Source organism: Zea mays, chromosome 2 (assembly GCF_902167145.1).
Source record: "Zea mays cultivar B73 chromosome 2, Zm-B73-REFERENCE-NAM-5.0, whole genome shotgun sequence".
Taxonomy (NCBI): Eukaryota; Viridiplantae; Streptophyta; class Magnoliopsida; order Poales; family Poaceae; genus Zea; species Zea mays.
In genome coordinates, this window is record NC_050097.1 from 12,718,002 (window position 1) to 12,744,195 (window position 26,194).

The 26,194-nt window shown below is 47.9% G+C and overlaps 1 protein-coding gene across 9 annotated transcripts in view; it reads left to right on the forward strand.

Annotated features, from left to right (window-relative positions):
- The window catches only part of LOC103645985 (GPCR-type G protein COLD1), a 31,606-nt gene extending 11,484 nt beyond the window's left edge, over nt 1-20,122 (forward strand). For 2 of the 9 annotated variants that reach the window (XM_035965187.1, XM_035965186.1), the window contains 6 exons: nt 10,830-17,088; nt 17,366-17,392; nt 17,492-17,578; nt 18,004-18,573; nt 18,876-19,083; nt 19,159-20,122. In XM_035965187.1, the coding sequence (XP_035821080.1) occupies nt 11,718-13,877 (2,160 nt within the window). In that variant the 5' untranslated portion in view covers nt 10,830-11,717 and the 3' untranslated portion in view covers nt 13,878-17,088; nt 17,366-17,392; nt 17,492-17,578; ... (1 more) ...; nt 18,876-19,083; nt 19,159-20,122. Of the gene's footprint in view, nt 1-7,796; nt 10,188-10,829; nt 17,089-17,365; nt 17,393-17,491; nt 17,579-18,003; nt 18,574-18,875; nt 19,084-19,158 lie in introns of those variants that run through there. The other 7 variants (XM_023301599.2, XM_023301598.2, XM_020548156.3 and 4 more) reach the window with 7 other exon arrangements.
- The last annotated feature ends 6,072 nt before the right edge of the window (nt 20,123-26,194 follow it).

Sequence of the window (26,194 nt, forward strand, 5' to 3'; positions counted from 1 at the left end):
CAATCCCGTCGAACATAGCCGCACTAAGCACATAGCCATTCGGTATCATTTTCTTAGGGATCACCAACAAAAGGGGGATATCGAGATTTCTTACATTAATACTAAAGATCAATTAGCCGATATTTTTACCAAGCCACTTGATGAACAATCTTTTACCAGACTTAGGCATGAGCTCAATATTCTTGATTCTAGAAATTTCTTTTGCTAGCTTGCACACATAACTCATTTGAATACCTTTGATCATATCTCTGTTATATGCTATGACTAATGTGTTTTCAAGTCTATTTCAAACCAAGTCATAGGTATATTGAAAGGGAATTGGAGTCTTCGGCGAAGAAAAAGGCTTCCACTCCGTAACTCATACTTCGCCATCACTCCAAGCAACTCTCTATCCTTTGGGGGAGAAATGAGCATCAAAGAAAAGGACTTCATCCTTGGGGGAGAGAGTAAACGCTCGAAAGCAAAAGGACCGGACTTCGTCTTTGGTATAATCTTAACTCATTTACTTATGACCAAAGGGGAAGCAATTACTTCGAAAGGCTCTAATGATTCCGTTTTTGGCGATTCATGCCAAAAAGGGGGAGAAATGAGCCCAAAGCAAAAGGACCGCACCACCACCACCAAATTCAAAAACTTAGTGCTTTCCAAAAGTATTTATCATTTGGTGTCCTATTGTGTTCAAAAGGGGGAGAAAGTAGTATTTCAAAAATGGTATATCAAAACCCTCTTGAACACTAAGAGGTGGATCTCTTTTAGGGGGAGTTTTATTAAGTCAAAAGAAGAGCATTTGAAACAGGGGGAGACAATTTCAAATCTTGAAAATGCTTTGCAAACTCTTATTCATCTACCTTTGACTATTTGCAAAAGAACTTTGAAAAGGATTTACAAAAGAATTTGCAAAAACAAAACTCGTGGTGCAAACGTGGTCCAAAATGCTAAATAAAGAAAGAAACATTCCTTGCATATCTTGTAAGTAGTTATATTGGCTTAATTCCAAGCAACCTTTACACTTACATTATGCAAACTAGTTCAATTATGCACTTTTCTATTTGCTTTGGTTTGTGTTGGCATCAATCACCAAAAAGGGGGAGATTGAAAGGGAATTAGGCTTACACCTAGTTCCTAAATAATTTTGGTGGTTGAATTGCCCAACACAAATAATTGGACTAACTAGTTTGCCCAAGTGTATAGATTACACAGGTGTAAAAGGTTCACACTCAGCCAATAAAAAGACCAAGTGTTGGATTCAATAAAGGAGCAAAGGGGCAACCGAGGGCACCCCTGGTCTGGCGCACCGGACTGTCCGGTGTGCCACCGGACAGTGAACAGTACCTGTCCGGTGTACCAGGGGACTCAGACTCAAACTCTTCACTCTCGGGATTTCTCGGAAGCCGGCGCGCTATAATTCACCGGACTGTCCGGTGTGCACCGGACATGTCCGGTGCTCCAAGGAAGCGCGGTCTCCGGAACTCGCCAGCCTCGGGTTCGCGTGGCAGCCGCTCCGCTAAAATTCACCGGACTGTCCGGTGTGCACCGGACTGTCCGGTGTACCAGCGGAGCAACGGCTCCCTGCGGCGCCAACGGCTCCCTGCGGTGCATTTAATGCGCGCGCAGACGTCAGACTTGCCCATGCCGGTGCACCGAACATCAAACAGTACATGTCCGGTGTGCACCGGACACCCAGGCGGGCCCACAAGTCAGAAGCTCCAACGGTCAGAATCCAACGGCAGTGATGACGTGGCAGGGGCACCGGACTGTCCGGTGTGCACCGGACTGTCCGGTGCGCCATCGAGCAGAAGCCTCCAGCCAACGGTCATGTTTGGTGGTTGGGGCTATAAATACCCCAACCACCCCACCATTCATTGCATCCAAGTTTTCCACTTCTCAACTACTACAAGAGCTCTAGCATTCAATTCTAGACACACTAAAGAGATCAAATCCTCTCCAATTCCACACAAAGCCCTAGTGACTAGTGAGAGTGATTTGCCGTGTTCATTTGAGCTTTTGCGCTTGGATTGCTTCTTTTCTTTCTCACTTGTTCTTGAGATCACAACTCCATTGTAATCAAGGCAAGAGGCACCAATTGTGTGGTGGCCCTTGCGGGGAAGTTTTGTTCCCGGCTTTGATTTGAGAAGAGAAGCTCACTCGGTCCGAGGGACCGTTTGAGAGAGGGAAGGGTTGAAAGAGACCCGGCCTTTGTGGCCTCCTCAACGGGGAGTAGGTTTGCAAGAACCGAACCTCGGTAAAACAAATCTCCGTGTCTCATTTGCTTATTAGCTTAGGATTTGTTTTGCGCCCTCTCTCGTGGACTCGTTTATATTTCTAACGCTAACCCGGCTTGTAGTTGTGTTTATATTTGTAAATTTCAGTTTTGCCCTATTCACCCCCCTCTAGGCGACTATCACGAATCATGCGCTCGGCCCGGCCGTTCTGAGCAGAGGTGTAGGGACACGAGAGACGCAACTGGACACCGCGAGTGAGGAAGAAAGAGCGGGAGGCGTTGTTGTCGAACTCGCGGCCATTGTCGCACTGCAGGGCACGGACCGGGCGCCGGAACTGGGTGGATACCCGGGCGAAGAAGTGAGTGAGGGTGGTAAACGTGTCGGACTTCAGCCGAAGGGGGAAAGTCCAAAGGAAATGGGAGTAGTCATCCAGAATGACCAGGTAGTACTTGTAGCCGGAGAGGCTAAGGACAGGAGATGTCCAGAGATCACAATGGACAAGATCAAAGGCCTGAACAGCCCTGGACGTGGAAGTGGAAAAAGGAAGACGGGAGTGACGGCCGAGCTGACAGGCATGACAGAGGCGCTCAGAAGAGGCCCGAGTATATGATATGTCGGAGTGGCCAGAAAGCTGGGACATGACGTCAGGTCCAGGGTGCCCGAGGCGACGGTGCCAAATGGCGGAGGAGGTGGTGGTAGTAGCAAGGGCATGTGATGGGGTGGTAGTAGTAAGTACAGGAGAGGAGGCTACTCTGGTGTGGGGAGTGGAGGGCAAGTGAAGAGAGTAGAGGGTGCCGGAGCTGTCACAGCGAGCGAGCACAGCATGTGTGGGAAGGTGGCGTATGGTGAGGCCCCGGGGGTCGAACTCCATAGAGCACTGGTTGTCACTAGTGAAGCGACGAACCGAGAGGAGGGGATGAGTCAGTCCGGGAGCAACAAGGACGTCGTTAAGGCAGAATGGTCCTGGAAGAACCGATGTACCTACTGAGGTGACCGGGAGGGTGGAACCGTTGCCGACGACGATGGAGGTAGGATGTGAGGGGTGGGGTGGATGGGAGTGGAGTAACGAACTAGTGGTGGGGGTAGTGTGAAAGGAGGCCCCGGAGTCAACCACCCAATCGGTGGTGGTTCGGGGAGGTGGTGGTGGCGAAGGTACGGTGTGAGCGGAGAGGGCCAAAGGAGGTGCCCCGATAGAGGCACAAGGAAGGGAGGAAGATGACACGGGCTCAACCGCTAGGGAGGCGATCGCAGCACGTGGGAAGACAAGCGGGCCAGGCACGTGACGGCCCCCCTGAGGGTGGACCTCGACGCAGTCCCGAAGGATAGGGTTCCAGACTGGATCGAAGGACACGAACATGCCCCGGATGAGTTGGCCGTCGTGGAGGAGAACACGCACAGTCACGAGAGCGGCGGGTGGGGTGAGGCTCATGTATGGTGGGGAAGCGGCATGGAGCGGCCCGAGGCCGGCGAGGTAGGGGGGCCCTCCGTGGGCGAGGCCGCCGCGGATCGCAGCAAGGGCGATGGGGAGGTGCATGCCAGGGCTGGTGGTGGCAGCGGTGGTGTCCATGGCAGCCAACATAGCCGCAGTGGTGGCGGCGGTGGACGTGTCCATCGGGGCGACGACTGGAGGGCGCCGCAGCAGGGGCTCCGCTGGACGGGGTGGGACGCGGTTCTGCTGGCTTCCAGGGGGCGACGATGGCCGGAGACGTACAGGTGACGGGTGCAGCAGGGCCGGGCGCGGTCGGCCTGGCGGCTGCGGCCTGGTCCGGTCGGAGAGGCGAGGGGCGGCGTCGGGGCGCCGGGTCGGCAGGCGGCGCGGCGGCCTGGGCCGGTCGCGGGCGCCTGGGCAGGAGCGGTGGCGCTGCTCGGTCGCGGGCCGCTGGGCGTCGGGGAGGCGAGGCGGGCGCGACCCTGGGCGCGGGGCTGCGCGGCCCTGAACGGGCGGCTCGGCAGGGCGCCGGGGCGTGCGGCCGGACGGGGTGCAGAGCACGGCGCGCGGGCGTCGGGTCCTCGGCGGCAGGTGGCGACGAGGCGGTGCGGCGGCCTGGGCGGGTCGCGTCCTGCTCGGCTGGGCGCTCGGTGCAGGAGGGCGGGGCAGGTCCTGGTCGCGGGGAGGCCGGGGCTCGGCGCGCCTGGCCGGGTCCTCGGCGGCAGTCGGCGACGAGCGGCGGCTACGGGAGCGCGGCTCCGGAGGCAGCGGGCGGCCTGGAGCAGGCGGGCGCGCGAGCGCAGGCGGCGGGCGGCCTGGCGCAGGCGCGGCCTAGCGCACGGCGTCGCGGGAGTGCGACGGATGCGCGGGTACGGGAAACAGGGGAGGGCGGCGCGCCGGGGAGGGAGGCTGGCGGCCGGAGGTGGGAGGGAGAGGAGACGGCAGCGCGCCGGGGACAGGGAGGAGGTCGGTCGTTTGGGACCGACGGCTGAAAAAAAAACCTAAACCTAAACCTAGCTCTGTGATACCATGTTGGAATGTGAACCCCAAACCCTAGAGTAGGGTTGGACAGTGTATTAATAGACCAGATAACTGGGCCAAGCCCATTACAAGAGACGGGTATTTCCCATTACAAGAGACGGGTATTTAACACTTGTTTCCTGCTTTTGTATGCTTTACATGGTTCTTTGCTGGTGATAAGCATTGATTCCCAGTTATATCTTGAAGACATAAAAAACCTAGAAGCAGAAGTCCAGGCACTGGAAGAGCTTTCCAAACAGCTGTTCCTTGATATATATATTTGAATCCGTCAATGTCAGGGCCTAAGGAGGCCCACGCAGGGGCTGCGGCAGCAGCAGCCATGGGCCCTCCAAGGGGGATTAGATAATGATAGTTATAGATAAGATTAGAAGATTAGTTGAGATTATCTAGGAGATTAGTTGAGATTATCTAGGAAGGTTATCAGATAGTAGTTGTTGAGAGTTTTTAGGAGAGTTTTAAGGAGATAAGGATCTCTAGTTAGATAGGGACGGCTAGCTAGCCTATTTATGTAATCAATGGATGAGAAATAAAGTAGGCAAGAATTAGAAGGGAGAAACCCTCCTCTTGCTCGGCCGTGGGCAGAGGCCCCCGGCCGACGTTCCTGCCCATCGATACCCCTCTCCAATCCCTCACCGATCTAGCGACCATAACATCTGGTATCGGAGCCTTAGTGACGGTTGACCTCGGCACACGTCGACGCGACCTCACCCTGTCGGACGGCCATCAACAGTGGCACCAGGCCACTATCTCGAAGTGCGAGCATGATACGTGTCTCGCGGGCGACGAACTTCAACTCTACGGCAGCGGCGGTAGGGAAGGCACTCACCTCGTCATCAACAAGGGCGCACTATTTAGCGCCACCACATTCCGCTACCGGCCGCCACGAGGGCGCCTCCGCTGGTTATTGTTGCGACCTATTCCAGGTGCCCATCCATGTGCTCCCCTTTCGTGCAGATGGCGTCCATGGGATCCAGGTGGCTGCACACGTGCGTGTCCGCCTTATCTTATGGGGTAAAAAGAAATCAGATTCGGAATAATAAGATAAGCCGAGATGTAAAAGGCTTGTCTTCTAGGTGTTTGGTTTTGGGTCAAGTAGACTCGGTCTTTAAGCACCCGTTATGCGGCAGCTCGAGGGCGAGCTGCTTGTCCAGGAGGGGTGTAGTGTCAGGGCCTAAGGAGGCCCACGGAGGGGCTACGATAGCAGCAGCCATGGGCCCTCAAGGGGGATTAGATAAGGATAGTTAGAGATAAGATTAGAAGATTAGTTGAGATTATTTAGGAGATTAGTTGAGATTATCTAGGAAGGTTATCAGTTAGTAGTTTGTTGAGAGTTTTTAGGAGATAAGGATCTCTAGCTAGATAGGGGCAGCCAACCGGCCTATTTATGTAATCAATGGATGAGAAATAAAGCAAGCAAGAATTAGAAGGGAAACCCCCCCTCTTGCTCGGCCGTGGGCAGAGACCCCCGGCCGGCGTCCTGTGAACAGTAACCGCGAGTACTGTTCACGCATGAACAGTACCGCACCACCTCCACCAGCATCCCCAACCATCGAATTCCCTCTCCAATCCCTCACCGATGTAGCGACCATAACATCTGGTATCGGCTAGCTTGGGTTTCGATCTGATCCCATGACTTCTGCTGCCAATTCCGCGACGTCATCCTGGCAACTGGCGTCCCCATCTCCATGGATTGCGCCGCATGTCACCTTCGTCACGCCGTCCTGGCAACCGACGTCCCCATCTCCATGGGCTGCGACGTATGCCACCTTCGTCACGCCATCCTGGCAACCGACGTCCCCATCTCCATGGGCAGCATCGCCTGCCAATTTTGTCACCACATCCTGGACGTCGGCGTGCCCATCTCTAGGGACAACGCCAAATTTCGTCACATCATCTTCGTTGACGGCGTCTCCGTCCCCATGTGCGACGCCACTAGGGGCAGCCACGACTCAACAATCACCAACTCCATCGATGGGGGACTTGTGGACCAACATAAGGGTTGATCTCGCAAAGATGCAAGCCACGCTCCAGAAGGTTGAGCAAGGGGTGCTGCAAATCAAGGCAGCAGTGCAGCATGAGCAGCACCAGCTGGCGTTGTCCGCACAGCTCCAGACGTCGGCGGCTGTGGGCATACAAGCTGCTGCTCGTGGCTTCCTTGCACGACGTAGAGTGCGGGAGATGCGCCGGCATATGCTCGAGGCTGCCTTGATGACGGTTGACCTCGGCACACGGGTGCGCGACCTCGCCCTGTCAGACGGCCATCAACAGCGGCACCGGGTCGCTATCTCCAAGTGCGAGCATGGTACGTGTCCCACGGGCGACGAACTTCAACTCTACGGCAGCGGCGGTAGGGAAGGCACTCACCTCGTCATCGGCAACGGCGCACTATTTAGCGCCACCACATTCCGCTACCGGCCGCCACGAGGGCGCCTCCGCTGGTTATTGTTGCGACCTATTCTAGGTGCCCATCCATGTGCTCCCCTTTCGTCCAGATGGCATCCATGGGATCCAGGTGGCTGCACACGTGCAAGTCCAATGCGCGGAGGGTGTCCGCCTTATCTTATAGGGTCAAAAAAAATCGGATTCGGAATAATAAGATAAGACGAGATGTAAAAGGCTTGTCTTCTAGGTGTCTGGTTTTGGGTCAAGTAGACCCGGTCTTTGAGCATCCGTCATGCTGCAGCTCGAGGACGAGCTGCTTGTCCAGGAGGGGTGTAGTGTCAGGGCCTAAGGAGGCCCACGCAGGGGCTGCGGCAGCAGCAGCCATGGGCCCTCCAAGGGGGATTAGATAATGATAGTTAGAGATAAGATTAGAAGATTAGTTGAGATTATCTAGGAGATTAGTTGAGATTATCTAGGAAGGTTATCAGATAGTAGTTGTTGAGAGTTTTTAGGAGAGTTTTAAGGAGATAAGGATCTCTAGTTAGATAGGGACGGCTAGCTAGCCTATTTATGTAATCAATGGATGAGAAATAAAGTAGGCAAGAATTAGAAGGGAGAAACCCTCCTCTTGCTCGGCCGTGGGCAGAGGCCCCCGGCCGACGTTCCTGCCCATCGATACCCCTCTCCAATCCCTCACCGATCTAGCGACCATAACAGTCAAGCTATGGTATTTTTTTGTGTGTGCCAAGCAAGCTTGGAAAATTGAAGGGTTGCGGCCAAAAATGCGCTCGCGCTCCCGTGCGGCGCTCCGCCGCCGCTCGCTCGCCTTGGGCCGCCGATCTTCCTCTGCCGCCACCCGCCAGCCATCCCGCCCCGCAGTTCTGCCCACCGCTCCAGCTCCAGCCCCATCCTCCGGCGGCATCGCCGCTGCAGCCACCCCCGTCCTCACAATCGCCTCAACATCTGGTTTGGAAGCTGGGGAGGGGAACTACCATAGTTTCCCCCTCACGGTAAGCCCTACAAAGGGGGATTTTTGCTTGCAGGAGCAGATCAAGGATGCTTTGCCCCATGTTTTTCATTCCCGCAGAGACAAAGTTCCGTCAGATTTGGATCTGCAGAAGCACGCCGCAACTGCTAATGGCACGTCTCTGCTTGCTGCGTCAGCTTCAGCGCCAAAATCAACAAGGAAGTTTTATTCAGAGACATCTTCAATCGGAGATCCTGTAGATCTATTGGCACCGGCCCGAATCCCGGTCTTAGAGAAGAGGAAATGGGCAGTGGGCAGCTCGCCGGTTTTTCCGCCTGACTGCAATGAAGTTGATTTCAATTTCAATGCGAGCAATGCTACTTCACATCAGCTGGCTGTGGACGGCGGACATGACTTGAGAAGTTATGGCCGACTTCATTTCGGTCAGCACAAGGCTGACGCCCCGGTACTGGAAGAAGGTGGATGGAGTGTGGTGAGGCCTAAATTCTGGTGGCGCAAGACTGTTGAAAATCTTAAGAGATCTCCGACTCAGCAGCAACATGACACGAAAGGTACCAGCACCTTCAAGACAAAGCTTCAGGGTAAATGCTACAACTGCCTCTCGCCAGATCACTTCGCTTTTCGTTGCTCGGCGCTTACTCGTTGCTGGCAGTGCCTACATTTTGGCCATAGGGCTAGGGCATGCCCAGGGATTTACTACAGAAGCAGGCACAATTCAACTCCTCCCCAACCTGAACCAGTGCAGCATTCAATGCAGTACACCAGCAATGTCAACTCCAGGCACCAACAACACCAGCGACAGCTCAACTCTCTTCTTAAGGAACAGAAACAGGCCCCTGAACCTGTGCTCAACTTTTCTCCAGTTCAACACAACAAATCCTACCTCCGTGCAGCTCAGGAGGGCCAGAACATGGAGGCTCGCTACCCAGGTGACCCAAGGGCAAGACCGTCGCGCGCCTTCTGTGCAGTTTCGGCGACTGGCTCAATCCGTCGTCGCAGGGATGATCTCATCAGCAAGGCGGTGGTGTGCTCATTCGATGGAAATAGCCATGAGGTTGACACCATTGTGGCAGGAGACATGTTGAGAGAGAAGTTCAATCTCTGCCATGGTCAGTATCAACTTGTCAAACATTTCCCAGAACAGTTTTTTATTATCTTTCCTGATGCAAGAACCAAGCAATGGGCTATTGATAGAAGATCAGTTTCTTATCGTGGGCGTGAGTTTCATTTCGGTGACTGGTCAGAAGAGAGCTATGCTAGAAAGACCAGCTGGGAGTTTAGAGTTAAGGTCCGGGTGGAAGGGATTCCTGTTCACTGCTGGGGTGAGGAGGTGGCATCAAGGGCCTTAGGCAGGAGCTGCACTATTCATTATGTTCAGGAGCGCTCTAGGCGTAGAGAGCGTACCCGTTCTTTTGACCTTTGGGCATGGTGCTCTGACCCCTGTGAAATCCCTAAGGAGGTGTGGCTAACGGTGTCTGAACCCGACCCTGAATTACCACCTATAAGTACCCCTCTGCCTCTTGTGGGTGCTCACCATGCTGAACCGACAGATCTGAAAAAAGGCCATGTGTACACGCTTCGCAACCATATTGAAGTGGTTGAGGATCTCTGCTTCATTCATGGGAGGAACACTAGGGGTGGGCCTATGAATCGGAAGCCTCGCAGAGAGTTCGTGTGGAGCTATGGTGTTTCTGACTCTGCTGGTGAAAAGCGGGAGCGTTCAGAGGAGTTCAGAGGCAGGGAGACCATGCGTCGGGACTGGGACCATGATGATGATGAAGATTTTCACCAGCATAGGCATCAGGGCACTCGTCGGCAGCGTAGCCTCTCTGGGTGGGCGCGTTCCTCGCGATGCCGTGGTGGTGTGGAGGACTGCTACAGCTCGAGTGGAAGATACAGGCCATCCACTCCTTTCCGGCGTAGGGGGATGGGGATGGGGCAGCCAGGGCGCTGGACTCCCAAGATAAAGAACAAAAAGGTCTCTTTTGCAGATCCTGTCATCACTGCTATCTGGCCTACAGATGTTTCTAAAGGGCACATCTCTGCTGAAAATTCCATTTCACTGGGAGGTATGGATCTTGGCACTCAAGCTATGGAGGAATACCAATGTTCTGCACATCCCAAGGTATCTGTCCCAATTGCATCATATTCTGTTAATGCTCTAATCCATTCATGGTCGACTAGGGGGACAGATTCTGCTCCAGTCCCTATTATTAGTGGTAGTCATCTTGCAAATGAAACAATACAAGGAGATTTATGTATCCAGAATGTGCAAGTCGAGTCCAATTTTTCCAATTCTGAACCAAACAGTCAAAGGAATGTCGTTGCTAATGAAGATCGACAATGCATTTTACCTACTAATGAGGTTCCACCTATTGGACACGAATCATCAACACATTCCACCCCTCGGCCACTAGAAAATCAGCTGAACTCAAATGATAGGTTGCAGATTTTCATTGAATCAATCACAAACACACCAGAACCGCCCCTCATCCTGTCCCCTCCGAACAGCAACACACTTGCCACATCACCAGTACTAGGGGGGTCAGATAATCTAGATGCTAATGTAACTATAAATGCTGGCACACCTGGTAAACGCTCGAGTAGCAGACTCGCAGCAAAACAAAGATTAAACGTGGGGGGTAGCCGTGACGCCATTTCCAAAGCACAGGAAATTCTCATTGCTAAGTTAAATAATTCTGCAGCCATACAATATCAAGGTTCAAGTGCGTCGATCTCCAATAACCATGTAAATTCTTTTGAACAGATTGAAGGCCTTTTCTCAAGACCTCTCAACAAGGATCAGATGGAGGTAATTATGGAGCTGGCAAATCAAGGGAAGGGGAAGAAAGGGAGCAAGCTCAGGGGCTGCAAAGTGGCGCCACTTAAGGCTCCCATAATCAAGGCTGCTTCGGGAATATGAGATGCTCATCGTGTTGGAGTTATCAGTGGTTTCCAGTTTTTATATTATGTGTCTGAAGTTGTTCCTACCTTCCTCTTGTCTAGGGGTAGAGCATGGTGTGTTGCAGCCTCTTTTGCCAGACTTTTGGCTGCTGCTTGATATTTGGTGGTCCTGTTGGTGGTTTTCGAACCATTCGATCTCGACCCCCACTCATCTGTATCGTACTATTTTATGGCTGGAACTAATTTGTGTGTTGTGGGTCATGTGTTTCTGTTCTTCAATATTGGTGGTGATCATGGCTGCTAGTCGGCATCAGATGTTAATTATGTTATCGCCTTTATGTGGCAATGTCTGTTCAAGTGGAGAAATGGTTACTATCCAATGAATACAAATTGCTGTATTTTTTCTTGGAATGTGAGAGGTCTGAATGATCCCGCTAAGCGAGAAAGTGTGAGGCAAACAATTCTTTCTACGCACGCAACTTTAGTTTGTCTTCAAGAGACAAAAATTATGAACTGGACTAACGATTTATTAAAGGACACTGTGGGTTACAAGCTTGCAAAGCAGACTGCGCACTTGCCCTCTATTGGAGCATCGGGTGGAATTCTTATTGCTTGTGATGAGGACTTTTTTGATATTACTCCAGTTACTTACGCTTCAACCTACTCATTATCAGTTCGAGTGAGCTCTAGATTGGAGGATGTGGTTTGGGACCTCACGGCTGTTTATGGCCCCCAGTAGGAGAACGAAAAAATGTGTTTTCTATCTGAGTTGTGTTCCATCTCTAACTTGATGAAACCTGAATGGTTGATTTTAGGAGACTTCAACATGATAAGGAGAGTGAGGGAAAAAAATAAGGGAGCAATCAACAAAAGAGTAATGAGGAAGTTCAACCAAACTATTGACGCTCTACAGCTCCTAGAACTGGACCTTATCGGTAAAAAGTTCACTTGGTCAAATGAACAGGATGATCCTACGATGTCTAGGATTGATAGATTGATGGCAACTACTGAGTGGCATGGGCTCTATCCAGCGGCTAATTTGCAGGCATTGTGTTCCATGACTTCGGACCACTCTCCGTTATTAATGCAGGGCCACTCTCCTTGTAATTTCTATAAGGGGTTCCGTTTTGAATCCTACTGGGTACACATTGACGGGTTCAAAGATGTAGTCCAACAAGCTTGGACGACCACAGTTAACTCCTCTGATGCCATTCTTCGGTTACATGTTAAAATGGTCCGCACGGCCAAAGCTCTTAAAGCTTGGAGACGACGCACGGTCGGTAACATCAAAGTGCAATTGGCTATCATTAAGATTGTCCTTACCATGCTGGAAAAGGCACAGGAAAATAGAACACTTTCTAGTGAGGAACTTGACTTCAGGAGAAGGCTAAAAATCAAAATTCTTGGCCTTGCAGGCATCCAATTATCTATTGCTAGACAACATTCCAGACAGACCTGGGTGCGGTTGGGTGATGCGAACACAAATTTTTTTCATTTGATGGCCAATCACAGAAAAAGAAAAAACTTTATCAGATCCTTGAATTGTGGAGACTGCCTGTTAACTAGTCAGGAAGATAAGCTACGAGAGGCTCATAGACATTTCCTAGAGATCCTTGGCACTAGAGGCGGGAGGACTAGTGTTGTTCGTTGGGAAAATCTAGGCTACTCGCCTTTTGAGTTATCCGAGTTGGACACCATGATCAATGATGATGAGATTAGGAATGCGGTTATGGGCATGCATTCAGAGAAAGCGCCTGGACCTGATGGTTTTATAGGGCTTTTCTACAAGGAATGTTTTGAGGTGATTAGAGAAGACCTTTCCAAAGCGATCAATGATTTTTATCATCATAAATGCAAAAGTTTGCATTTGGTCAATGAGGCAAACATTGTTCTTCTACCAAAAAGGGAGAACCCTGACAGGATAGATCTATTTAGACCAATCAGCCTTATCAATAGTTGCATGAAGATTATAACCAAAATAATGGCAACAAGGCTGGCGCCGCGTATGAATGAAATTGTCTCCACTACCCAAAATGCCTTCATTCAAAAGCGATCAATTCATGATAACTTCCTCTACGTCCAGAAAGTGATTAAAAAACTTCACAAGAGCAAACAAGCAGCCCTATTTGTCAAGCTAGACATATCAAAGGCTTTTGACTCTCTTAATTGGGCATATCTTCTAGACGTCTTAAAAGCCCTAGGCTTCACCCAAAAATGGAGAGATTGGATTGCTACCATCCTTGGATCATCTTCATCCAAAATCATCATTAATGGTCAGCAAACCAAAGAAATCAAGCACATGAGAGGGGTGCGTCAGGGTGACCCACTATCGCCTTTTCTCTTCATCCTCGCAATGGATCCCCTACAACGAATGATTGAAAGGGCAGCTCATGAGGGGCTACTGGGCCAGGTATTACCCAATGGGGCAAAGTTTCGTTGTTCTCTTTATGCAGACGATGCGGGGGTGTTTGTTAGAGCAGACAAACTAGATCTCAAAGTTCTAAAAAGAATTCTAGAAGCTTTCGAATGGTGTTCAGGTCTGAAGATCAATTTTGAGAAAACAGAGATTTTCCCAATACGTTACCCTGAATCTTTATGGTCAAATTTAATGGAAGTTTTTCCAGGCAAGTACTCTAACTTCCCTGGCAAGTATCTCGGGCTACCGCTTCACTTCAGGAATATTAAAAGAATAGAGTTTCAACCTCTAATTGAGAAAATAAATAAAAGGCTTGCTGGGTGGAAAGGTAGGCTTCTTTCAAAGGCAGGAAGGGAAACCTTGGTTAAATCTGTGTTGACAGCGCAACCGATTTATCTTCTAACTGTTTTCCCAGCTCAGAAATGGTTACTTAAAAGGATTGACAAGATAAGAAGGAACTTCCTTTTGGAAAGGAGAAAATTTGGATTCATGTAGTGGGGGTCATTGCCTGATAAATTGGGCTACAACTTGTTTGCCAAAGAATAAGGGAGGTCTTGGCATACTCGATCTAGAGCGCTTTGCAAGAGCGTTAAGGCTTAGATGGCTATGGCTACGATGGACGAATAGAGACAAAGCATGGATTGGGTTGCAATTACCTTGTGATAAAGCAGATGTCGATCTATTTAATGCATCTACGATTGTAACAATTGGTGATGGCAAAATGGCTGATTTCTGGAGATCAAGCTGGATTCAGGGTCAGGCCCCAAAGAACATTGCGCCAACCTTATTCATGAAAGCAAAGAGGAAAAATATCTCAGTGTGCCAAGCCCTTACAAACAATCGCTGGATGCACTTTTGTTCTCCTTACACACATGAGGATGAGATAAAAGAATTCATTTCCCTCTGGCAAGGTATCAACAGCACTCATGAACTCAATGATCTCGACGATACTATTTTATGGAGGTGGACGACGGATGGGAGTTATAGTTCAAGTAGTGCATACAAAATTCAGTTCGCAACGAATTTTTGTAAAATCAAAATTTCTCCTATCTGGAAAGCGAGAATTGAGCCAAAATGTCGTTTTTTTCGCGTGGACCATGTTGCATAACAGAATTCTGACTGCGGACAACCTACAAAAGCGGGGATGGCCTTGCAATCCAATTTGTTGTCTTTGCAACTTATCACAAGAAAGTATGTCTCATTTAGGCAAAGACTGTCCGTTTTCTGTAGAGGTTTGGAACATGATCCTATCTTGGGCCAATCTGTCATTTCTAAGTGGCGTTTCTAACCTCGGCTCGTTGTATGATTGGTGGAAGAGATTAAGGAACCGTTGCTGCAAGGAGTCAAAGAAGATTTTCGATGGACTCATCATCTCTTTTTGGTGGAATATATGGTTGGAAAGAAATAACAGAATCTTTCAGAGACTTCAACGATCTGCTATCCAGGTTACGCAATTGGTGAAAGATCAAATTGGAAGTTGCAGTGTATGTTAGATTGAGTTAGTGTATGTTTTTTCTTCTTTTCGTTTTTTTCTTTTGCTCCGTCTTCTGAAGTCTGTTATCTATTTCTCTTCTAATATATTGAAGAGGCAAGTCTTTTGCCGCTTCCTTTCAAAAAAAAGATATCTAATTATGAATTATAACATTCTGTACTAGTAAGTTGGATACACCCCACTACTTTCTCAACCTTGTCGTTCATCCTGTCATCTTACGGAATCATCTGATAGTGGCCTTGACGCCTTCAATAAGTATTCAGTGATAGTGATATAGCTGCTAGTCGATACTCTATGCCATAAAATCTTAGAAAAATGACATAAATATTCTTACACGACTTCACTGTCTCAGTTTTTTCTTTGTTTTTTTGCCCTATATAGTCGTGTAGATGAGTGTGCACAACTTGCTCTTGATCTTTCAGACTCCCACAGATTTCACAGGACTTAACTTTTGAATTAATTTCACAAAACGACAACTATGTGCACATAAGTATCAAGGAACTACAATTTCATGTATCATTTTTAGAAACTTGAACTAACTGAGGCATATGTTTCAAGCAACTCTAACATTTTGCATGTGGAGACCTATATTAGACACACAAGTTATGCGTGAAACCTATGTCAACTTGGGTGTGAATGCCATGTGGACCAATGTCAAATGTTGTAGGATTGTGAAATTGATGGCGCAAGAAGCTGTAGTTCTCTGAAGTAATCCTAGAAGTTGTTGCTTTGTAGTTAGCAACAAATGTGAAAGGGCCTCCAGGCTCCAGATGAGTTGGTTGGTTAGATGGTCTGAGTAGCACTCCTTAAGTTCTGGGTTCGACTTAGGTGGAAACGAATTTCAGGTTCTCGTGTCCCATGCCAAAGCACAGGTCTAAGGCCCGACCTTAATCGTGGTGAAAACGGTCGGAAACAACCGGTACACACAAACCATTTCCATTATCGTATTTTCTCTCGGAAACGAAATCGAAAACGATAACTTCGAAAACAGAAAATACATCGGTGATTCAGAAACTACGGAAACGAAATTTCGGTACGGAAAACACACCAGTTACGATCAGAATATATAGTACACTAGTAAAAATCGTAACATGTAAAAATTCACACAAGCCATACATCCACATAATTATTAGTAATATATAAATATTCACAAAATCATTAAGATTAAAGCATATCTCACAAAAAATTAAAGCAATATCTCATAAATACAAGTGACAAGCATTGTACACACATACATATAGTTAGGAAGTCAACATATTTGGTATCATCCTGGAGGCCCTCGCGTAAATTATGAATATATGTATCAAGAGCAATAATTGAAAATAAACTATAAATAAGACCCATAAAAGTTTTAAAAAACTCTACTATATACCATTAGATAGATCTTGATTTTAGGAAAATAATAAAATTAGTTCCATATTTTTCTAAGTTAATACGAATTTATTACGAATTTACAAAGATTAGTGCAATTTTATTTTTTTCTAAAAAATAATCGAATTTGTTACTGACGGTAAAATATCGAATAAATACGGCAATTTTGAAAAACGATCGAAAGAGACCTAAACCGTTTCAGAACGTTTCTATCGATTTCGTTTCCATATTTTCGGCAATAATTTTTGTTTCCGTTTAGCCCCGAATTTCGGCAAAATTTCGAAAATGATTCCCGGTAACCGAAAATTAATGTTTTCGTTTTCACCCCTAGTCGTCTCACACAGGCTACAGGGCCGCTGTGTATGAGTGAGACATGGGTTGTGGGTTTTTTCGACCTGCGTGAGAAGGTCTTTTTAATATAATGTCGTGGGGACGGTCTTACCATATAGGTGTGTTTTTTTAAGTTAGAAGCAAATAGTTATGTTTTATGATACTAATTACCTTTTTTGTCTCCAACATCTATACTCTAAACTACATCACTTGTGTGCAATAGAATCTTTTACTTTAGTGTACTGGCAGGCCAGCTTCATAGTCCTTTGCAATTTTGCATCTTGCATGTCGTTTACTCGTTTAACATTCGTGACTGTTGGGCATGTTTGTTTCAGTGGATCTTTGTTAGGCTAAGTAATCTAGCTTTTAAATTGTAGGAGAGCATATGAATTTCTATGCTCTCCTACAATTTCATTGTAGAAAGCTGCTGTGTATTTTCGAACTTGGAGAGGCCATCTTCAGAATCTACTTGGATATGCTTTGTCTGTATATTGTGTTTATAAGATGCTCAAGGTATTACTCCAAATTGTATCAGTATACATATTGCATATATTGTTTATTTGGACATTTCGATATCATCTCATTTCATGTACCAATAACTCCATGAGTCACGCAGAAAACACTGAACTTGACGGGCATAAATATATGTTTAATCACTCCATTTTGCAACAGTTTTATCTAGCTTAACCATGTTGCTGCAAAGATTATTTTATGGACCTTTGTTTTCATTCTTAGATTCACGCTTCACATTTGTGATTTAACCTTAAGTATATTAATTTTTATTTTGCAGTCCTTGCAGAGCGCAGTCTTTAAGAAGGTACATACTTCTCTGCCTTTATGGATCAAAATGCACTTGCTTGATATTTTTAAATCTGCAAGCATTTTAATTATTTTCCATACATTTTATTTTTCCCAGTCAGGTTCTGTTGATCCTGTAACAATAACGATAACGATTTTCTTGAGACATTTTGACATTGGCATTGATGTTGCGCTGTTATCTCAGGTAAGTAGACCATAACTGAAATAACTGCAAAATAAATCTGGAAATTGCCTGTATGTAGTGTACTCTACATAAATAGAATGTGGATGACTCGCTGCTTACTTAAATGTAATATTGGGTTTGGCTTGTTTTTTATCATTTCTGTCCTCTTCTAGTTGTATATTTGTTGAGGTTCCGACCGTTGTCCTGCTTTTGCCTTGTACTTGAAGTACATATCTTTGATGTTCATTGGGATGTTAGTTGTCATATCTGTTCGAGGTTTCTTGGCAAATGTTATGAAAGTGAGTATCATTCATGGATGCTATATTTATTTTGTATGTGAGTTTGGTGCCCTCGGCCCTCCATTGGTTTGTGGTCTTAATTTCTTCTGTATTACTATGAAGAATCTAACTCTAAACTTGAGCTGTCGTGTCTCATTTTCTGTGCAGTTCTTCTTCGCTAGTTCTAGAGTTGGGAGTCGGTCTACAACCAATGTTGTCCTTGTCCTATCAGAGATCATGGCCAGGTACTTCATATCTTCCATTCTCCTCATAAGAAAAAGCCTGGCAAATGAATATAGGTATTCCGTAAGACCATAACTGAACATGTTTCATTAGTTTAACTTGATTTTCTCTCTGTATTTACTCTAATGATCCTGTTGTTATGGTCGCTACATCGACGAGGGATTCGAGAGGGATATCGATGTGCAGGAACGTCGACCGGGGGCCTCTGCCCACGACCGAGCAAGAGGAAAGTTTCTCCCTTCTAATTTTTGACTCATTTATTTCTCATCTATTAATTACATAAATAGGCCAGCTGGCCGTCCATGTCTAGCTAGAGATCCTTATCTCCTTAAAACTCTTCTAAAAACTGTCAACAAACTACTAACTGATAACCTTCCTAGATAATATCAACTAATCTTTTAGATAATCTGAACTAATCTTCTAATTTTATCTCTAACTATCATTATATAATCCCTCTTGTAGTGTCCATGGCTGGAGCTATAGCGCAGCCCTTCCGTAAGTCTCCCTAGGCCCTGAGACCTACACTACTTTTTGAAATCAAGTAAAAGAAGGAAACAATATTTAAAATGTGACAGTTTATATCAAGACTTAAGAAAGAGCAGTGAATATGTCAATCTAACAATTGATGTCACAAAAAAAGGTGTTCTGACTTTTTTGGGCCCGTTGTGAACAACCTTGTTGAGTGAAATGATGCTATGCTTCTTTTGATGTCTTCTATGTTTCATAAGGTTTGAATTTTTCAATCATGATCAAGTTCCGTCAATATAATATATGGTTGTTAATGCATTTGTGCGCAGGGTGATCATTACTGCGGTGTTTTGGGTGGTGATATCCAATTTGACTTCTACCACCGCTGGTTTGATGCTATATTTTTGGCTAGTGCATTCCTGTCATTGGTTCTGATATCTGCCCAATACACCACCAGGCAGACAGACAAGCGTCCGATTGATTGATGCATCTTGCACACATTTGTGCATGTTGTCTTTTAACCACTATTCATCCAAGGTATGTGCTTATCTTCTAAACTGCACCAATTGATTGTTCTAACTTCTCTTAATATTATCCCACTTGTTTTGTCAGGTTGACCCATTTTTTGCACCACAGATTCCAAGGGCACTGTTTGTTCATACACTTGCATACACATGCAGTTATACATAACCTAACATGTCAGTTAACTTGATCAAAAGTCTTTATTTTGTACATAGTTTTGTGCCCGTGCGTTGCCACGAAAGTAAAAAAAACTGTATAAAACAAAGATACGGAACGACAAACATCACATAATTTTTTTTCAACAATCAATCTCTTCTCTATCTATATTTGTACTAATATTTTGAATTATAGATGAGTAAAATGAGATTAACCCTGGACAGCAACTGTATCAGTTAGAGCATCTCTAAAAGACTCTTTATATCCTTCATAATATATATAAATAGAGATTTACCGTTGGAGATTAAAAATATATAGAAAGTGGTTTTAATGTAAACGACTCTCCAAATAATAATTTAGAGAGTGAAATTTAGAAAGGCTCGTGGACATGCTCTTACAGGCTCATTTGTTCCACTATTACTGTAACTTTTATATTTTTAGTATCTGTATTAGTAACCTATTAATTCCTCATTATTTTCTATGTTAAGTTAGAGGATCATTCGTGTTTTTCACCTTCGGATTAGCGTATGGACGTGTGTTTGTATATATCCGTGTCTATGTGTTTCAGTTGATTTTCCTAAGGATGAAAAGGCTAAAAAAGTTGAGATAGTGAGCATATTTGAAGATGAGTTTTGAAGTGAGCATAAGACTGTCTCCAGCAACGTCCTATATATCCATCCTCTATATCGGTTCTTTACAGTCTCCTCTAGAAGATTTCATCCTCTATATCTCCTTCCTCTCCAACAACGTCCTCTAAATCACGTCCCCTATACTCAAATACCTATATTAGAGACATTTTTATTTTTATTTTTTATACATATGTATTTGTCATACTCTCAAATGTATTGTATATATTTTAGTTTTGCTAAACTGGTTATTTAAAGTATTTAAATGAATAGATGACTGTTTAGAGAAACTCTATATATAGAGAATCTAGCAGCGTTCTCTAAATTTAGAGTATCGTCTAGAGGACACTGCTGGAGAGCTGTTGACGCCTTTTTGGAGGCGCCAATTACTCAAGAGAACCATCGGCGGTGCTCTCTGCACAGGGGCGGACGGTCCGCGCGCGGGGGCCGGACGGTCCGCGGCCTGGTGCGAGGCGGCGGTGCTTTCTGGTCAGGCGCGGACGGTCCGCGGCACAGGGCCGGACGGTCCGCGGCCTGGTGCAGGAGCCCGAGTTCCCTGCCTGACGGCCGGACGGTCCGCGCCCTAGGGCCGGACGGTCCGCGCGTGCGCAGGGGCGGCGGAAGACCGCCGACGACGCCTGGATCTCGCTCCCGGGAGGGACCCCGTCGGGGAGGAGAGATCCTAGGTGGTGTCTAGGCTCGGGCCGGCCGACCTAGACTCCTCTAATCGACGTAGAGTCGAAGAGAGACGAAGAATTGGGGATTGGAAGGCTAAAACCTAAACTAGACTAGAACTACTCCTAGGATAAAATGCGAAATAGAAGTTGTATTGATTCGATTGTTGATTGTTGCAAATCGGCCGTATACCTCTCTATTTATAGAGGAGGGGGGCTGGACCCTTTACAAACTAATTTCCGAGCTTATCCCATGATTTTAGCTAACAACCGTAGCATAAAACTCGGAACCCTAATCTGTTCTGCGCACGCGCGGACCGTCCGGCCCACAGGCGCGGACCGTCCGGACCGCGGACCGTCCGGCCTCAGGGCCGGACCGTCCGCGCTCAATTTGGTGCTCAACATATGCCCCCCTGCCTTTTGGTGGAGCTGAGCGAACCAAAAGCAACTAACTCGATGTTATCACATCGGTTTTCTTAGGCATCTTGCCACTTACTAGGATGGTACGCAGTGGCCTTGGTCTCGATGATTGACTCAACGGACGTGATCCCTTTAGATTTGATCGAACTGTCAGTCCCAACATCGCCGAGTGTCATACTGGTCCTGACCATTTCGTCACCTTGCCTTCCTAATTCTCTAAGTGTTCTGGCGTAGCTCCGTAGTCGACCAGGTCTTCTCCTTGCAGGTCGTCTTCCTCCATGGGCGTCGGTACGTCGTCGGAGGTGTCTTGGTGTAGTGCGGATGGTTCGGCCTCAGGGGTCGGATGGTCCGCGTCATGTGCAGATGATCCGGCCTTTATAGCCGGACAGTCTACCATACCTGCAGAGAGATGCACATTTGTCGTTTTATTTACTATCTTTGTGTCCGTTTGACTTTTCTCAACGGCCTTTGGTCTCCATCTCTTTTGCGGTGGCGGATACTGCGGATGCGTGTCATTGAATATTCTTTCTGCCTCTTTTTCCTGATTCTCCTTTGCTCTGAGGCGCTGTAATTTTCGCTTTTGCGATCGTGTCAGTCCCGATGGGCACCATCGAGGCATGGAGTATTTTGGATCAGCTATTTTATTGACAGTCGTACTTTCTTTTTTGTTTGTGTTGGCCGATTCCCCAAAAATCATCGGCCCTTCGTTACTTTGTACGACGACATCTGTCGTTCCTATTTTAATGACATCTCCCTTTTTCGTACTGTTGGAGGTTGTAGCTGTATGCCCCCCTGCCGGATTAGTCAGCCTTTGGGGCCGAGTTGTTCGGCAATCTTGCTGGGCCTGTGCTCATGGACCAGATTGAGGGGTTCTCAATCGGTCTTGTACTGGAGGTGTCAACCTATTGAATACAGATGTTTGGGGTGCCCCCCAAGCGGGGTACTGTGGCATCCCAAATGGGTATGGTGGCATGCCCCACATCTGATTTGGGGCATATGGTGGAGGTATGTATGTATATGGATATGGCATAGTTGTATATGGTGGTGGAGGTGTCCATGCAGGTACGTTAGGTCTTAATTGAACATTATGACCTTCCGTCCTTTCCGATTGGTGTGGTGGTCCAATCGGCCTAACCTGCCGTCGCACCTGGGTGGGTAAGCGAGGTCCCTTTGGTGGCCGGTCGCTTGGGCCAGCCTTCCTTTTCACATATTTAGACAATAATTGATCAAAGGTCGGGCTAGATTTTACCAACCGACCAGTTGCTTTGAACGTGTTAGTTTTCCACGTACCTATTTCTGGTCGTCGTGGTTTGAAGGTACGTGGTCGTCGTGGCTCTTCGGCGTTGCCGGACCGTCCGCTGGAATGCTCCGGACCGTCCGGTAATGTTACGGACCGTCCGCGCCTGGGCACCGGACCGTCCGCGATGCGTAGTATGGGTTCTCGCTCATGTCCCTTTATCTGCGCTTGCCCCCCAGCGCTGGAGTTTGTGATGGTTATCTTCAGTGTCTCCCCTCCATCAGGAGTCTTCTCGGCCATCACTTTCCTGCAAGAAATTTTGTTGTTTCCATCGACCTCCCGTGCGTTGCCGATGATGACTTCTTTGTCTTTGCCCTTATCGGCTGTGTTGGGCCGAATTAGGACCTTTTTGCCATTAAAGTCGATCACATTCATTGGGAAGGGCTCCGTGTCCTCCTGAAATTTCAATCGTCCCTCATTAATGGCCGATTGAATTTGTCGTCGGAACACATTACAATCATTAGTGGCATGGGAAAATGAGTTGTGCCACTTGCAGTATGCACGACGCTTTAGTTCGTCGGCAGGTGGAACGATATAATCGATTTTAATGTTACCATTTTTTAGTAATTCATCGAATATCTTATCACATTTGCCGACATTAAATGTAAATTTAACCTCCTCCTGTCGTTCCTTTTGAACTGACTGCAAGGAGTAGCAAGCCGAAGATTTGGCCTGCTCGGGCCAAACTATTTCGGCAGTGTAAACTTTCTTTGGTTCATCGTCCGAACTACTTTGATTGTGTTCTACTATAGGGACATTATGATGAACCGTTCTGACTAGTTCTTTGCTTCGGCTTTCACAAGCCGAAGCTCTCTGATGTAATTGTGCTAGAGTAAAGAACTGGATGCCTTCTAATCTCTCTTTTAAATAATAGCGCAATCCATCAAAGGCTATTCCCGCCAGTTGTTTATCTGTTAAATGAATTTGAAAGCATCGGTTTCTCGTATCCTGGAATCTCCGGATATAATCACTAACCGATTCATCCTTTTCTTGTCGTAGGGTCACTAAGTCTACTAAATCTAGCTCATAATCACCAGAGAAGAAATGTTCATGAAATTTTTGCTCTAAGTCTCCCCATGACAAAATGGAATTAGGAGGGAGCGCGGCATACCATGTGAATGCAGTCCCTGTTAAGGATAATGAAAATAAACGCACACGGAATGCTTCGGTGTCGGCCAATTCTCCTAATTGTGCTAGGAACTGGCCTATGTGCTCACGCGTGCTCTTCCCTTGGTCACCCGAAAACTTTGCAAACTCGGGTATCCTGGTTCCCTGTGGGTATGGGTGATGATCAAATCGGCTGTCATAAGGCTTCCGATATGATTGCCCCCCAGGGATCATGCTTACTCCGAGCTTATCTCGGAACGCCCCGGCTATTTCTTCCCTCACTATACCAATGGCAGCCGGTGCAAGACCACCGACTCTCCGGTCAAACATAGGTGGGGTTGGTTGCATGTTAGTATGTTGTCGTTCCCCCCATTGATTTGAGCTACGTGGTGCATTTCCATTTGCCCTATATGGCTCATATGTTTGATCGTTTCTTTCCGGCCTTCTAGGTGGGGCCGGAAAGCTTTCCTGGGCTCTGGATCCTGAATTAATGGGCTGGTGCATTGCATAATGTGATGGGAAGTATTGTTGGGACGGGCGAGGATTCAAGTAATAATCCCCATCAAAAGACTCATGCGCGGACTGTCCGGATACGTACCCGGACCGTCCGTGATTATATGCGGACCGTCCGTCGTTGTATGCGGACCGTCCGACTGGATAGTTTAAATTCGGTGCCCTATGTGGTGGCTCGGGTGCGTGTCTAGGTAACTCATTAAAAATGGGCCCGACTGTGGCTGACCCGGACGGTCCGCGCTCGCGAGCGGACGGTCCGGACATGTGTAGATCGGCTGGTTTACTGCCGATTTGCGTTTGCTCAGGGTACGTGTCCATCGGCATCCCATAAGGGGGTTGTGACTGGTCGTGACAACCTTTAACCGATGTATTACGTGTATTATCTCCTAATTCAACCTCGTGTGAAGGAAAATTTGCTATACTAGATTTATCAAATGCACGTACTAGTCTCCTACAATCGTTTTGCATAACCCCTATGATATTTTGCATCTGTTCTCGCTGTTCGTCTATGTAAGCTTTAAGAGATTGGAGTTCGTTGGTGCTACTTACATTTGGGGTAATCGTAGTAGGTCGGAGCGAAGCCAGATCTGTCGCCCGTTGCCGAACGACTTTGTTGTTCCTGTCCACTTTGAAGTCAGCCAGAAACTTCGCCTTTGCTTCTTGGATCAGCTGCTCCTGGCGCTCCTCGAACAGAAGCTGTTCTTCAGCCGTCAAGGCTTCCCATGTCGGTGTGATGATATTGCTGGTGGAAACCTCAGAGCTATCTTTTGAACCGGCCATTGAGGGCCGATTTGATAGGTCTATATGTGTTGTCCCCAGCAGAGTCGCCAAAAAGTATGTTGACGCCTTTTTGGAGGCGCCAATTACTCAAGAGAACCAGCGGCGGTGCTCTCTGCACAGGGGCGGACGGTCCGCGCGCGGGGGCCGGACGGTCTGCGGCCTGGTGCGAGGCGGCGGTGCTTTCTGGTCAAGCGCGGACGGTCCGCGGCACAGGGCCGGACGGTCCGCGGCCTGGTGCAGGAGCCCGAGTTCCCTGCCTGACGGCCGGACGGTCCGCGCCCTAGGGCCGGACGGTCCGCGCGTGCGCAGGGGCGGCGGAAGACCGCCGACGACGCCTGGATCTCGCTCCCGGGAGGGACCCCGTCGGGGAGGAGAGATCCTAGGTGGTGTCTAGGCTCGGGCCGGCCGACCTAGACTCCTCTAATCGACGTAGAGTCGAAGAGAGACGAAGAATTGGGGATTGGAAGGCTAAAACCTAAACTAGACTAGAACTACTCCTAGGATAAAATGCGAAATAGAAGTTGTATTGATTCGATTGTTGATTGTTGCAAATCGGCCGTATACCTCTCTATTTATAGAGGAGGGGGGCTGGGCCCTTTACAAACTAATTTCCGAGCTTATCCCATGATTTTAGCTAACAACCGTAGCATAAAACTCGGAACCCTAATCTGTTCTGCGCACGCGCGGACCGTCCGGCCCACAGGCGCGGACCGTCCGGACCGCGGACCGTCCGGCCTCAGGGCCGGACCGTCCGCGCTCAATTTGGTGCTCAACAAGAGCGTAGAGGACTATTTGATCCTCTATATTTAGAGTAGAGGACCCCTTAGAGGTCTTTCCTGGAGTTTGCCTAATATTTTTAATATTAGAGAGCAATTTTTTAACCTTCCCTAAAATCAAGATTGGAAGTGAGTTTTGGAACCTTTTGAAGGTGCTCTTATGTACCTTGAGATGTGTTGCTGATGAAAAGCAAGCATATTCTTGCATGCAGTCTAGTTTCTAGAGCACCCTTGGCACGCAGTATAATTTCTGGAGCACCCTTGATTCATTTCGATTGGTTGAACCTACGATCTCCCTTGACCCTTGGTGTCCACACGGGCCTACCCCGTGTCTGTCCGACCAATGGCCATGCAGATCCACTCTAACCATGCAGCGATAAGCCCGATCATCGGTTCTAGAAAGACAGAGACAGAGGAGGAGGAGCTAGCTTGCCGGCCACCGCCAGCGCCGTGGCTCCATCGCTTGTCGCGTTCGTTCATCTCCTCGATGGAGAAGGTGGGAGTCCCTCGGCGCCAGCATTTTCGTCGGCTTCATCGGCGACCCGTCCCCCACGGACCAAGCGACCAGCTCGTGGTGGCCCTGCCTTCATAGAGAGGCAAAGTCTGGCTTGCCCGCTGGAAAGCGTGAGGACGCAGGATAGGTCAGGTGGAGCCCTCCCCCCCGCGCCGCACGCGGGGACTGATGAGTTGGGGGAGGCTCCGCTGCTTGCGAAATATATCTAGCGAGAAGTTGTCTGGGAGACAGCGAGATGCGTGGCGGCGGGTTGCGGCTGCGTA